The sequence below is a fragment of the Scyliorhinus canicula genome, chromosome 2 (assembly GCF_902713615.1).
Source record: "Scyliorhinus canicula chromosome 2, sScyCan1.1, whole genome shotgun sequence".
In the NCBI taxonomy this organism is placed as follows: Eukaryota; Metazoa; Chordata; class Chondrichthyes; order Carcharhiniformes; family Scyliorhinidae; genus Scyliorhinus; species Scyliorhinus canicula.
In genome coordinates this window covers 248,829,119-248,842,566 of record NC_052147.1, presented here as the reverse complement: position 1 = coordinate 248,842,566, position 13,448 = coordinate 248,829,119, and the positions used below count along the sequence as shown (strand labels likewise).

The window sequence follows — 13,448 nt, the reverse complement described above, 5'->3', positions numbered from 1 at the left end:
ATGCAAAGTCAATTTTCTAATGTGTCCAGCATTTTATCAGGGCACCTGAACGTTTTTCAATAATAGAGTATAAAAGTCTTCTGAATACTTTTCTAGAATCCATGAATGGTCAGCAGAATGTTGAGCATCTTGTGACTTTATAGCAGCTTTCTTTAGTAACAAGGAATGCAAAAGTTCAGGTAGAGACTTGTTTTGCTGATTAGTAAAGACATATTTCAATAATGACAGGAAATCGTTTCTTTTAAACTAGGTGAACTGTCTCCATGCAAGATAATGAATGGGGGTTGTCATGACCTTTGCCTGTTGGCTGCTGATGGCCAAGTAAATTGTTCTTGTAGAGGAGAGCGAATACTGTTAGATGACAACAGATGTGTTGGTAAGTTGATTTTTCTCTCCCCCCACCCCCCATGCAATAGGTTATGTGCAATTTTGAAATTCTTTTATATATTTTTGATTCTGTTTATTTTGTTTGAGCATCAAATGTTGTCAGGAGTATGGACAAGAGGATGTTGACTTTGCATAACAAAGACATATTAAACTCAAAGTGTTTCAACTTCAACTGCAAAGTTAGATCTTTCAACAGTATTTGTTTCAGTTATTTCCAAGGGGTAAATGTTTTAAATGAAACTAACAGCTTAAATAATGTCCTGTGTAACATTAATGTTTAAAGGCTTAACACTTTCTATGAGGTGGTCACCAGTTGACACCTTGCACAGGCTGCAAGATTATACTGCATGAAATTACACCAAGGTAATACTCTGATTGCATGCTTTCTCTGGGAGGCTTGCCTCAAAAAGAGCAGAGATTAGAATAGGGTGGCACAGCAGCACAGTGCTTAGCAATGTTGCTTCACAGCTCCAGAGTCCCAGATTCAATCCCCAGCTTGCGTCACTGTCTGTGTGGAGTCTGCACGTTCTTCCCTTGTCTGCGTGGGTTTCCTCTGGGTGGTCCGGTTTCCTCCCACAGTCCAAAGATGAGCAGGTTAGGTGGATTGGCCATGCTAAATTGCCCTTAGTGTCCAGAAAGGTTAGGTGGGGTTACTGGGTTACGGGGATGGGTGGAGGTGTGGGCTTAAATGGGGTGCTCTTTCCATGGGCCTGTGCAGACTCAGTGGGCCGAACGGCCTCCTTCTGTACTGTAAATTCTATGAATTCTATGAACACTGTAGCCCTGATCCTGTGACTAGCTTTCTCTTTTGGGTATGGCTCCCGACAGGTTGTGCAGGATCAGTACATGTCCCCGATTCTGTGGTAGCAGCAGATGAATGCTTAATGTGTACAAATGACATTTGTCTCTATTTTATCAAGGGGTTTTTCACAGTAGCTTCATTCCAATGTAAGCCTACTTGTGACAATAAACATTTTTTTATTATATAACCTGTTAGTTAAATTGGTGAATACCTTTGTTGAAGTACCCAACAATTGCATGAAAATGTATTAAAATTTCAAATCTTGCATTGTGGTTTCTAGGTTGATAGCTTCTTTGTGTTGTCACTTTGTATTCTTGAAATCACTTCTGCAGAACTAAACAATCAAAGGAAAACATTACATGTAAGAATTAATTTGAACTACAAGTTTAAAATACAATCTCAGTTTTTAGTGGATGAATCTGACAATCTCAACAAGGCTGTCTCTAGAAGGAAGCAATAGAGAGACGAAAGTTGCCCGATCCAGCACTGGACCACTATTGGCTATTTAGTAGGTTTGCAGGAGTCCACTGTATAAGGAAACTGTAGGACTGAACATTGCAAAATTAATCATAAGCAACCATTGAATCTTTTGCAGTGCCAGGAGACATTCTGTATCTATATGATTTGCTCTTAAACACAACATTTGTTTTAGCCAAGAACTCATCTTGCAATATTCACACTGAATTTGAATGTGGAAACAAAGATTGCATTGGATACCATTTGACATGCGATGGAATTGTTCACTGCAAAGATAAATCAGATGAAAAGCAATCATACTGTGGTAAGTAATCTGTTTTATTAGGTAGGAAGTGTGTGAATGTAGACATTAGCTTTTTCACCCAGCATCATTACTCTCAAACTTCCATCAGTAACCAAAGTGAATAATCACTTGAGGCTAGATTTTCAGCAGTGACTTTTCTTTTTGCAATCTGTGGCATATTTGCAAATCATAAAATCATCCCTCACTTGCTTTGACCTCATGTACTGAATGCTTTCAAAGCTAGTCTCTGATGCCATTTATCTAATCTAGCAGCTCTGATATGGGTTCATTCCTTAGTACTATAACCAGGAAGACTGTGCATAACATTGGAGAGACAAATTCTGAATGAGATACATATCAAAGATGAAACATGACTTGACAATTTGCTTAAAAAACAAGGTACAAGCATGAAAACTTTAAATTATAGATTATATATAACTGTTAAATTATTGTAACATTAATGAGAGAAAAAAGTGAATTTAATCAGTGTGCAGATGCATTTTATATGTTAAGGCCCATTATACAATAGTCGGGCAGAAAATATTCAGTATTTCTCACAAAAGCTGCAGGAAGGCCTGCAGTTTCTACAGATTGACATTTTCATTTACCATTTGTATCGATATAAACCTTTCACAACCTCAGGAAGTCCCAATGCACTTTCCAGGCAATGAAGTACTTTTCTGAAGCACATTCACTGTTGTAATATAAGAGACACAGCAGTCATTTTGCACATAACACGGTTCCACAAACAGGAATGTACCCATGGCTGTATCATTTGTATGTCATGTTGGTTGAAAGATAAATTTTGGCAAGGGTGCAGGTGAGAACTCCCCTGCTTTTTTTTCCAAAAGAGTGCCACAGAATGTTTTGCATCGGTCTGGGAAGGCAGAGAGGGTCTTGGTTTAATATCTAAAAATTACACCTCTAATTGAGCAGCATTCCTTCCAGTACTTCACAGGAGTGACTGCCTACATCTCTGGAGTGAGATTGATGGTATTGTATGTGTAACCCAGAGGGTAGTCATATTGCACTGGACAATAGAGGAGAGCCTTTGGAGGAGGAAGATGTGTTAACTATATCAAAGGCTGCAGAGAAGATAACAGTTATCGGGAAGGATGTTGCAACATGGACACCATCACAAGTGTGTCATTTTTGACTTTGATAAGTGCAATTACATTGGTGTAACAGAGTCTTATTAGAGAGGTCCAAACTTGAAATTGTGGATTTGAAAGGTGACAACACATTCAAGTACTTCGGAGGGAGTAGGATAGTATGTGATGTGGAGATGCTTAGAAGAGCCAAAGTTGTCAAGGGTGCAATTTTGGATGAGGAGTGGTAACAAATAGAAGGAGGACTTACCTGAAGAGAAAAAGCATTTCATTGTGAATGAAACCTGCAGTTTAGTGCAAATAAAGTCAAGTGAGGAGGGAGCCCGAGAGAACAGGAGGAAAGAAGCTAGAGAAAAATGCCAATCAGAAGTTAATTGCATTATTCAAATATATTGCTTCAAAGGTAATACACCCTATAATTAATGAATATTAACAGACTTAAATAAATGTGTCTGTTCCAGTTGGGCTTTCAAAATACCATTTTCTATTTCAGTAGGCAAGCATGAAAAACAGCAAGTATCAAAGTATATACATCAGTTTGACAGAAGATATGTTTTAAGATTTTCTGAAGATTAATTACAATATTATAAGAAAATCTCACTGAATTCTTATGAATAAGCAGATGCGTCCTGTCTCAAATATTAGACGTCTTAGCACTTCTGTGACTGAAGGAACGCAACAGCTCTTGATATTCCACCACCCAGGATGCATCAGTGTAGCTGGTGACAGCAATTAACATGAGACAATCTCATTTACACATAGATTAAAGAAACTGCCTGTCTACTGATGCATTTTACGGCCAAGGAAAACCACAAGCTTTACAACTGTAAAGAAAACACACTAGACAGCAAACTTTTAACTTTATATACCTACATGAAAAAGCAACATAAATTAGATATCACACCATGTTAGCTGTTCAGATGTACAATGGATTCCACATGAACACAGCAGTGGGTATCATTTTTCAAGCCAGAATTATTTATTGATGTAAAACAATTTAGATGACATAAATGTATTTCTTGGAGCATCAGCAATGTTATGAACACCCTGAGGAAGATCACATAAAAATGCATTGTAGCTCGAACAAAATGTTCAGAAACTGTATTAACCTCACAGCGCTGTCAAAAAAAAAGATTCATGAGTCACAAAAGCCTATGAAAAACTGCAGTTCAATTCCCAAAGGTCAAAAGGACATTAATTTTGCCACCAAAAAGAAATTGTGTCATGTCCTCAGCCACTCGCAACGCTGGCCTGGGCTGTCTGTGAAGAATTCATCCAAGTTGCGTAAACAGTATTTCCCATTCACCAACTTTTTTTTCCCTCTGTCACTAACTATTCCAGTGTCCATATGTCTATGATGCAAAAATATAAAACCACTCCAAAATTAATATCCAAAACCAAATTGATAAACAGATTATTCCATATTGTATGTACAAGTCAACTACACTTTCACATTCCCTCAGTGTTGATCCTGTGATTTTGCCTGACGTTTTGCTCCTGCTACCCAGTTGGCTGTAGGCTGGCAGGTGGAAGGCGACTGACTTTCACTGGAGGGTATATAAAATGGCCTTGGGGGCGGCACTGTTGCTTCACAGATCCATTATCCAAGGTTCGATTCCCGGCTTGGGTCACTGTCTGCACTTTCTCCCAGTGTCTGCGTGGGTTTCCTCCGGGTGCTCCGGTTTCCACTCATAATCCAGAGATGTGCAGGTTAGGTGGATTGGCCATGCTAAATTGCCCTTTAGTGTCCACAAAGGTTAGGTGGGGTTACTGGGTTACGGGAATAGGGTGGAGGTGTGGGCTTATGTCGGGTGCTCTGTCCAAGGGCCGGTGCTGACTTGATGGGCCAAAGGGCCTTCTTCTGCACTGTAAATCCTATGATTCTTTGAATTCTAACAATTTCAAACAGCTCCGAGCCTACAGAGCCCAATAGTGGACAGCACTATCTCAGCATGGGTGTCAACTGTCTGACAGGCAAGAACAAGGACACTGATGAAGTGACAGGGGTGGGAGAATGAAAGCTGCCTTTTTGAGAAAGAACAGCAGGTGCATGCTTCACAGATTTAGTATTACTTCCTTGGGGTAGTGCTCAGTGCTCAAGATGATCTTGGTAAGAAGTCTTACAACACCAGGTTAAAGTCCAACAGGTTTGTTTCAAACACGAGCTTTCGGAGCACGGCTCCTTCTTCAGGTGAATGGAAAGGCTTGTTCCAGAAATGTTTATATAGACACAGTCAGAGATGCCCCGGAATGCGAGCACCTGCAGGCAATCAAATCATCAAAGATGCAGAGAGAGAGGTAACTCCAGGTTAAAGAGGTGTGAATTGTCCCAAGCCAGTTCAGTCGGTAGGCCTCTGCAAGTCCAGGCTTGTTGGTGGGGGCCGAATGTAATGCGACATGAATCCCAGATCCCGGTTGAGTCCGCATTCATGCGTGCGGAACTTAGCTATAAGTTTTTGCTCAGCAATTTTGCGTTGTCGCGTCTCCTGAAGGCCTCCTTGTAGAATGCTGACCCGGAGATCAGAGGCTGAATGTCCTTGACTGCTGAAGTGTTCCCCAACTGGAAGGGAACAGTCCTGCCTGTTGATAGTCGCACGATGCCCGTTTATTCGTTGTCGCAGTGTCTGCATGGTCTCGCCAATGTACCACGCTTCGGGACATCCTTTCCTGCAGCGTATGAGGTAGACTACATTGGTCGAGTCGCACGAGTATGCGCCGCGTACCTGGTGGGTGGTGTTTCCACGTGTAATGGTGGTGTCCATGTCGATGATCTGGCATGTCTTGCAGAGATTACCCTGGCAGGGTTTTGTGGTGTTGTGGTTGCTGTTCTGAAGGCTGGGTAATTTGCTGCAAACAATGGTTTGTTTGAGGTTGCGCGGTTGTTTGAAGGCCAGTAGTGGGGGTGTGGGGATGACCTTGGCAAGATGTCCATCCTCGCTGATGATGTGTTGGAGGCTGCGAAGAAGATGTCGTAGTTTCTCCGCCCCAGGAAAGTACTGGACGACGAAGGGTACTCTGTCAGTGGTGTCCCGTGTTTGTCTTCTGAGGAGGTCGGTGCGGTTTTTTGCTGTGGCGCGGTGGAACTGTCGATCAATGAGTCGAGCGCCATATCCCGCTCGTACGAGGGCATCTTTCAGCATCTGTAGGTGTCTGTTGCGCTCCTCCTTGTCTGAGCAGATCCTGTGTATACGGAGGGCTTGTCCATAGGGGATGGCTTCTTTAATGTGTTTCGGGTGAAAGCTGGAGAAGTGGAGCATCGTGAGATTATCTGTGGGCTTGCGGTAAAGCGAGGTGCTGAGGTGACCGTCCTTGATGGAGACGAGTGTGTCCAAGAATGGAACTGAATTTGGAGAATAGTCCATGGTGAGTTTGATGGTGGGATGGAACTTATTGATGTCATCGTGTAGTCGTTTCAGTGATGTCTCGCCGTGGGTCCAAAGGAAAAAAATGTCATCGATGTATCTGGTGTATAGCATCGGTTGAAAGTCCTGTGTGGTGAGGAAGTCCTGTTCAAACTTGTGCATGAAGATGTTGGCATATTGAGGTGCAAATTTGGTCCCCATGGCTGTTCCGTGCGTCTGGATGAAGAATTTGTTGTCGAAGGTGAAGACGTTGTGGTCCAGAATGAAACGGATGAGTTGCAGAATTGCGTCTGGAGATTGGCAGTTGTCGGTGTTGAGGACTGAGGCTGTTGCAGCAATGCCGTCGTCATGGGGGATGCTGGTGTAGAGTGCCGAGACATCCATTGTGACGAGGAATGTTCCTGGTTCAATTGGTCCATGGGTGCTGAGTTTCTGTAGGAAGTCCGTCGTGTCGCGACAGAAGCTGGGTGTACCTTGTACGATGGGTTTCAAGATGCCCTCGATGTGGCCAGAGAGGTTCTCACACAGGGTCCCATTGCCTGAAACGATAGGACGGCCTGGTGTGTTGGCCTTGTGTATTTTCGGGAGGCAGTAGAGATCTCCAATGCGGGGATTACGAGGGATGAGAGCACGTAGGGTGTTCTGAAGGTCTGGATCTAAGGTCTTGATCAGTCTGCTGAGTTGGCGGATGTGTTCCTTGGTTGGATCTGCGGGTAACTGCCTGTAGTGTTCCTGGTTGTCGAGTTGTCGGTATACTTCTTTGCAGTAGTCTGTTCTGTTCAGTATGACGGTGGCCCCTCCTTTGTCTGCTGGTTTGATGACGATGTTGCGGTTGGTCTTGAGAGTGCGGATGGCGTTGCGTTGTGCTTGGGTGACGTTTGAGGCTGCCTTGTGATTGCGAGTGATGAATCTGGCATTGACACGACTTCTGACGGCTTGAGCATACATGTCGAGTCTAGGGCAGCGGCCTTCCGGAGGAGTCCAATTTGACTCTTTCCTTTTCGGTTGCTGCACTGCAGATCTCGCGGTCTGCTGTTCCGGTTCATTGGTCGTGTCCCTGGGTTCGCTGTCGGCCTCTTGGGGTCTGTGGAAGAATTCCCGGAGCCTCATTCGCCTGATGAATTCCTCCGTATCTGCCGCGAGACTGATGGGGTCCATTTTGGTGGTGGTGCAGAAATTGAGCCCTCTGCTGAGGACTTCGATTTCGTCTGGTTGAAGGGTGTAGTCTGACAAGTTGACAATGGATTTCCCTGTATTGTTTTCGACTGTTGTACCGGGAGAAGCTTGATTGCTGCTGGTGGTGATGCCAAGTTTCTCAAGCTTCCTGTTCTTGGTGTGCATGTAGGTGGCATAGTATTGCTGTCTCATCTGTTTGGCGGTGTTCCGCAGCTGGTCTGCTGTGTCCTGAGCGCAAGTTGAGAATATGGCCTCTCTCTTGGTTTCCAGGTTGCGTCGACTGCTGTAGAGTTGGTGTACGAGGTGTTTGAGGAGTGTGACAGAGGTGCGGTGGCAGAGTCTTTCAGCGTAGTCTGTGTTGTAAGTCGACTTGAGTGGGTTTTTGATCTGTAGTCCTTTCGGGATCTTGTCTGCTTTTTTGCATCTTTGTAGAAACTGAATGTCAGTGTCTATATGCGCGATCTTCCTGGAGATCCTCTCCACTTTGAGCCGGCAGTTTGCGGTGTCAATGGTAGCCATGATGTGGAGATGCCGGCGTTGGACTGGGGTGAGCACAGTAAGAAGTCTTACAACACCAGGTTAAAGTCCAACAGGTTTGTTTCAAACACGAGCTTTCGGAGCACGGCTCCTTCTTCAGGTGAATGGAAAGGCTTGTTCCAGAAATGTTTATATAGACACAGTCAGAGATGCCCCGGAATGCGAGCACCTGCAGGCAATCAAATCATCAAAGATGCAGAGAGAGAGGTAACTCCAGGTTAAAGAGGTGTGAATTGTCCCAAGCCAGTTCAGTCGGTAGGCCTCTGCAAGTCCAGGCTTGTTGGTGGGGGCCGAATGTAATGCGACATGAATCCCAGATCCCGGTTGAGTCCGCATTCATGCGTGCGGAACTTAGCTATAAGTTTTTGCTCAGCAATTTTGCGTTGTCGCGTCTCCTGAAGGCCTCCTTGTAGAATGCTGACCCGGAGATCAGAGGCTGAATGTCCTTGACTGCTGAAGTGTTCCCCAACTGGAAGGGAACAGTCCTGCCTGTTGATAGTCGCACGATGCCCGTTTATTCGTTGTCGCAGTGTCTGCATGGTCTCGCCAATGTACCACGCTTCGGGACATCCTTTCCTGCAGCGTATGAGGTAGACTACATTGGTCGAGTCGCACGAGTATGCGCCGCGTACCTGGTGGGTGGTGTTTCCACGTGTAATGGTGGTGTCCATGTCGATGATCTGGCATGTCTTGCAGAGATTACCCTGGCAGGGTTTTGTGGTGTTGTGGTTGCTGTTCTGAAGGCTGGGTAATTTGCTGCAAACAATGGTTTGTTTGAGGTTGCGCGGTTGTTTGAAGGCCAGTAGTGGGGGTGTGGGGATGACCTTGGCAAGATGTCCATCCTCGCTGATGATGTGTTGGAGGCTGCGAAGAAGATGTCGTAGTTTCTCCGCCCCAGGAAAGTACTGGACGACGAAGGGTACTCTGTCAGTGGTGTCCCGTGTTTGTCTTCTGAGGAGGTCGGTGCGGTTTTTTGCTGTGGCGCGGTGGAACTGTCGATCAATGAGTCGAGCGCCATATCCCGCTCGTACGAGGGCATCTTTCAGCATCTGTAGGTGTCTGTTGCGCTCCTCCTTGTCTGAGCAGATCCTGTGTATACGGAGGGCTTGTCCATAGGGGATGGCTTCTTTAATGTGTTTCGGGTGAAAGCTGGAGAAGTGGAGCATCGTGAGATTATCTGTGGGCTTGCGGTAAAGCGAGGTGCTGAGGTGACCGTCCTTGATGGAGACGAGTGTGTCCAAGAATGGAACTGAATTTGGAGAATAGTCCATGGTGAGTTTGATGGTGGGATGGAACTTATTGATGTCATCGTGTAGTCGTTTCAGTGATGTCTCGCCGTGGGTCCAAAGGAAAAAAATGTCATCGATGTATCTGGTGTATAGCATCGGTTGAAAGTCCTGTGTGGTGAGGAAGTCCTGTTCAAACTTGTGCATGAAGATGTTGGCATATTGAGGTGCAAATTTGGTCCCCATGGCTGTTCCGTGCGTCTGGATGAAGAATTTGTTGTCGAAGGTGAAGACGTTGTGGTCCAGAATGAAACGGATGAGTTGCAGAATTGCGTCTGGAGATTGGCAGTTGTCGGTGTTGAGGACTGAGGCTGTTGCAGCAATGCCGTCGTCATGGGGGATGCTGGTGTAGAGTGCCGAGACATCCATTGTGACGAGGAATGTTCCTGGTTCAATTGGTCCATGGGTGCTGAGTTTCTGTAGGAAGTCCGTCGTGTCGCGACAGAAGCTGGGTGTACCTTGTACGATGGGTTTCAAGATGCCCTCGATGTGGCCAGAGAGGTTCTCACACAGGGTCCCATTGCCTGAAACGATAGGACGGCCTGGTGTGTTGGCCTTGTGTATTTTCGGGAGGCAGTAGAGATCTCCAATGCGGGGATTACGAGGGATGAGAGCACGTAGGGTGTTCTGAAGGTCTGGATCTAAGGTCTTGATCAGTCTGCTGAGTTGGCGGATGTGTTCCTTGGTTGGATCTGCGGGTAACTGCCTGTAGTGTTCCTGGTTGTCGAGTTGTCGGTATACTTCTTTGCAGTAGTCTGTTCTGTTCAGTATGACGGTGGCCCCTCCTTTGTCTGCTGGTTTGATGACGATGTTGCGGTTGGTCTTGAGAGTGCGGATGGCGTTGCGTTGTGCTTGGGTGACGTTTGAGGCTGCCTTGTGATTGCGAGTGATGAATCTGGCATTGACACGACTTCTGACGGCTTGAGCATACATGTCGAGTCTAGGGCAGCGGCCTTCCGGAGGAGTCCAATTTGACTCTTTCCTTTTCGGTTGCTGCACTGCAGATCTCGCGGTCTGCTGTTCCGGTTCATTGGTCGTGTCCCTGGGTTCGCTGTCGGCCTCTTGGGGTCTGTGGAAGAATTCCCGGAGCCTCATTCGCCTGATGAATTCCTCCGTATCTGCCGCGAGACTGATGGGGTCCATTTTGGTGGTGGTGCAGAAATTGAGCCCTCTGCTGAGGACTTCGATTTCGTCTGGTTGAAGGGTGTAGTCTGACAAGTTGACAATGGATTTCCCTGTATTGTTTTCGACTGTTGTACCGGGAGAAGCTTGATTGCTGCTGGTGGTGATGCCAAGTTTCTCAAGCTTCCTGTTCTTGGTGTGCATGTAGGTGGCATAGTATTGCTGTCTCATCTGTTTGGCGGTGTTCCGCAGCTGGTCTGCTGTGTCCTGAGCGCAAGTTGAGAATATGGCCTCTCTCTTGGTTTCCAGGTTGCGTCGACTGCTGTAGAGTTGGTGTACGAGGTGTTTGAGGAGTGTGACAGAGGTGCGGTGGCAGAGTCTTTCAGCGTAGTCTGTGTTGTAAGTCGACTTGAGTGGGTTTTTGATCTGTAGTCCTTTCGGGATCTTGTCTGCTTTTTTGCATCTTTGTAGAAACTGAATGTCAGTGTCTATATGCGCGATCTTCCTGGAGATCCTCTCCACTTTGAGCCGGCAGTTTGCGGTGTCAATGGTAGCCATGATGTGGAGATGCCGGCGTTGGACTGGGGTGAGCACAGTAAGAAGTCTTACAACACCAGGTTAAAGTCCAACAGGTTTGTTTCAAACACGAGCTTTCGGAGCACGGCTCCTTCTTCAGGTGAATGGAAAGGCTTGTTCCAGAAATGTTTATATAGACACAGTCAGAGATGCCCCGGAATGCGAGCACCTGCAGGCAATCAAATCATCAAAGATGCAGAGAGAGAGGTAACTCCAGGTTAAAGAGGTGTGAATTGTCCCAAGCCAGTTCAGTCGGTAGGCCTCTGCAAGTCCAGGCTTGTTGGTGGGGGCCGAATGTAATGCGACATGAATCCCAGATCCCGGTTGAGTCCGCATTCATGCGTGCGGAACTTAGCTATAAGTTTTTGCTCAGCAATTTTGCGTTGTCGCGTCTCCTGAAGGCCTCCTTGTAGAATGCTGACCCGGAGATCAGAGGCTGAATGTCCTTGACTGCTGAAGTGTTCCCCAACTGGAAGGGAACAGTCCTGCCTGTTGATAGTCGCACGATGCCCGTTTATTCGTTGTCGCAGTGTCTGCATGGTCTCGCCAATGTACCACGCTTCGGGACATCCTTTCCTGCAGCGTATGAGGTAGACTACATTGGTCGAGTCGCACGAGTATGCGCCGCGTACCTGGTGGGTGGTGTTTCCACGTGTAATGGTGGTGTCCATGTCGATGATCTGGCATGTCTTGCAGAGATTACCCTGGCAGGGTTTTGTGGTGTTGTGGTTGCTGTTCTGAAGGCTGGGTAATTTGCTGCAAACAATGGTTTGTTTGAGGTTGCGCGGTTGTTTGAAGGCCAGTAGTGGGGGTGTGGGGATGACCTTGGCAAGATGTCCATCCTCGCTGATGATGTGTTGGAGGCTGCGAAGAAGATGTCGTAGTTTCTCCGCCCCAGGAAAGTACTGGACGACGAAGGGTACTCTGTCAGTGGTGTCCCGTGTTTGTCTTCTGAGGAGGTCGGTGCGGTTTTTTGCTGTGGCGCGGTGGAACTGTCGATCAATGAGTCGAGCGCCATATCCCGCTCGTACGAGGGCATCTTTCAGCATCTGTAGGTGTCTGTTGCGCTCCTCCTTGTCTGAGCAGATCCTGTGTATACGGAGGGCTTGTCCATAGGGGATGGCTTCTTTAATGTGTTTCGGGTGAAAGCTGGAGAAGTGGAGCATCGTGAGATTATCTGTGGGCTTGCGGTAAAGCGAGGTGCTGAGGTGACCGTCCTTGATGGAGACGAGTGTGTCCAAGAATGGAACTGAATTTGGAGAATAGTCCATGGTGAGTTTGATGGTGGGATGGAACTTATTGATGTCATCGTGTAGTCGTTTCAGTGATGTCTCGCCGTGGGTCCAAAGGAAAAAAATGTCATCGATGTATCTGGTGTATAGCATCGGTTGAAAGTCCTGTGTGGTGAGGAAGTCCTGTTCAAACTTGTGCATGAAGATGTTGGCATATTGAGGTGCAAATTTGGTCCCCATGGCTGTTCCGTGCGTCTGGATGAAGAATTTGTTGTCGAAGGTGAAGACGTTGTGGTCCAGAATGAAACGGATGAGTTGCAGAATTGCGTCTGGAGATTGGCAGTTGTCGGTGTTGAGGACTGAGGCTGTTGCAGCAATGCCGTCGTCATGGGGGATGCTGGTGTAGAGTGCCGAGACATCCATTGTGACGAGGAATGTTCCTGGTTCAATTGGTCCATGGGTGCTGAGTTTCTGTAGGAAGTCCGTCGTGTCGCGACAGAAGCTGGGTGTACCTTGTACGATGGGTTTCAAGATGCCCTCGATGTGGCCAGAGAGGTTCTCACACAGGGTCCCATTGCCTGAAACGATAGGACGGCCTGGTGTGTTGGCCTTGTGTATTTTCGGGAGGCAGTAGAGATCTCCAATGCGGGGATTACGAGGGATGAGAGCACGTAGGGTGTTCTGAAGGTCTGGATCTAAGGTCTTGATCAGTCTGCTGAGTTGGCGGATGTGTTCCTTGGTTGGATCTGCGGGTAACTGCCTGTAGTGTTCCTGGTTGTCGAGTTGTCGGTATACTTCTTTGCAGTAGTCTGTTCTGTTCAGTATGACGGTGGCCCCTCCTTTGTCTGCTGGTTTGATGACGATGTTGCGGTTGGTCTTGAGAGTGCGGATGGCGTTGCGTTGTGCTTGGGTGACGTTTGAGGCTGCCTTGTGATTGCGAGTGATGAATCTGGCATTGACACGACTTCTGACGGCTTGAGCATACATGTCGAGTCTAGGGCAGCGGCCTTCCGGAGGAGTCCAATTTGACTCTTTCCTTTTCGGTTGCTGCACTGCAGATCTCGCGGTCTGCTGTTCCGGTTCATTGGTCGTGTCCCTG

General features: G+C 46.8%; 1 protein-coding gene across 1 annotated transcript in view; it reads left to right on the top strand.

Annotated features, from left to right (window-relative positions):
• The window catches only part of LOC119962094 (low-density lipoprotein receptor-related protein 1-like), a 2,271,162-nt gene that overhangs the window by 1,870,313 nt on the left and 387,401 nt on the right, over positions 1-13,448 (top strand). Inside the window, 2 exon segments of the mRNA XM_038789946.1 lie at positions 251-376; positions 1,842-1,970. Coding sequence (XP_038645874.1) covers positions 251-376; positions 1,842-1,970 — 255 coding nt within the window.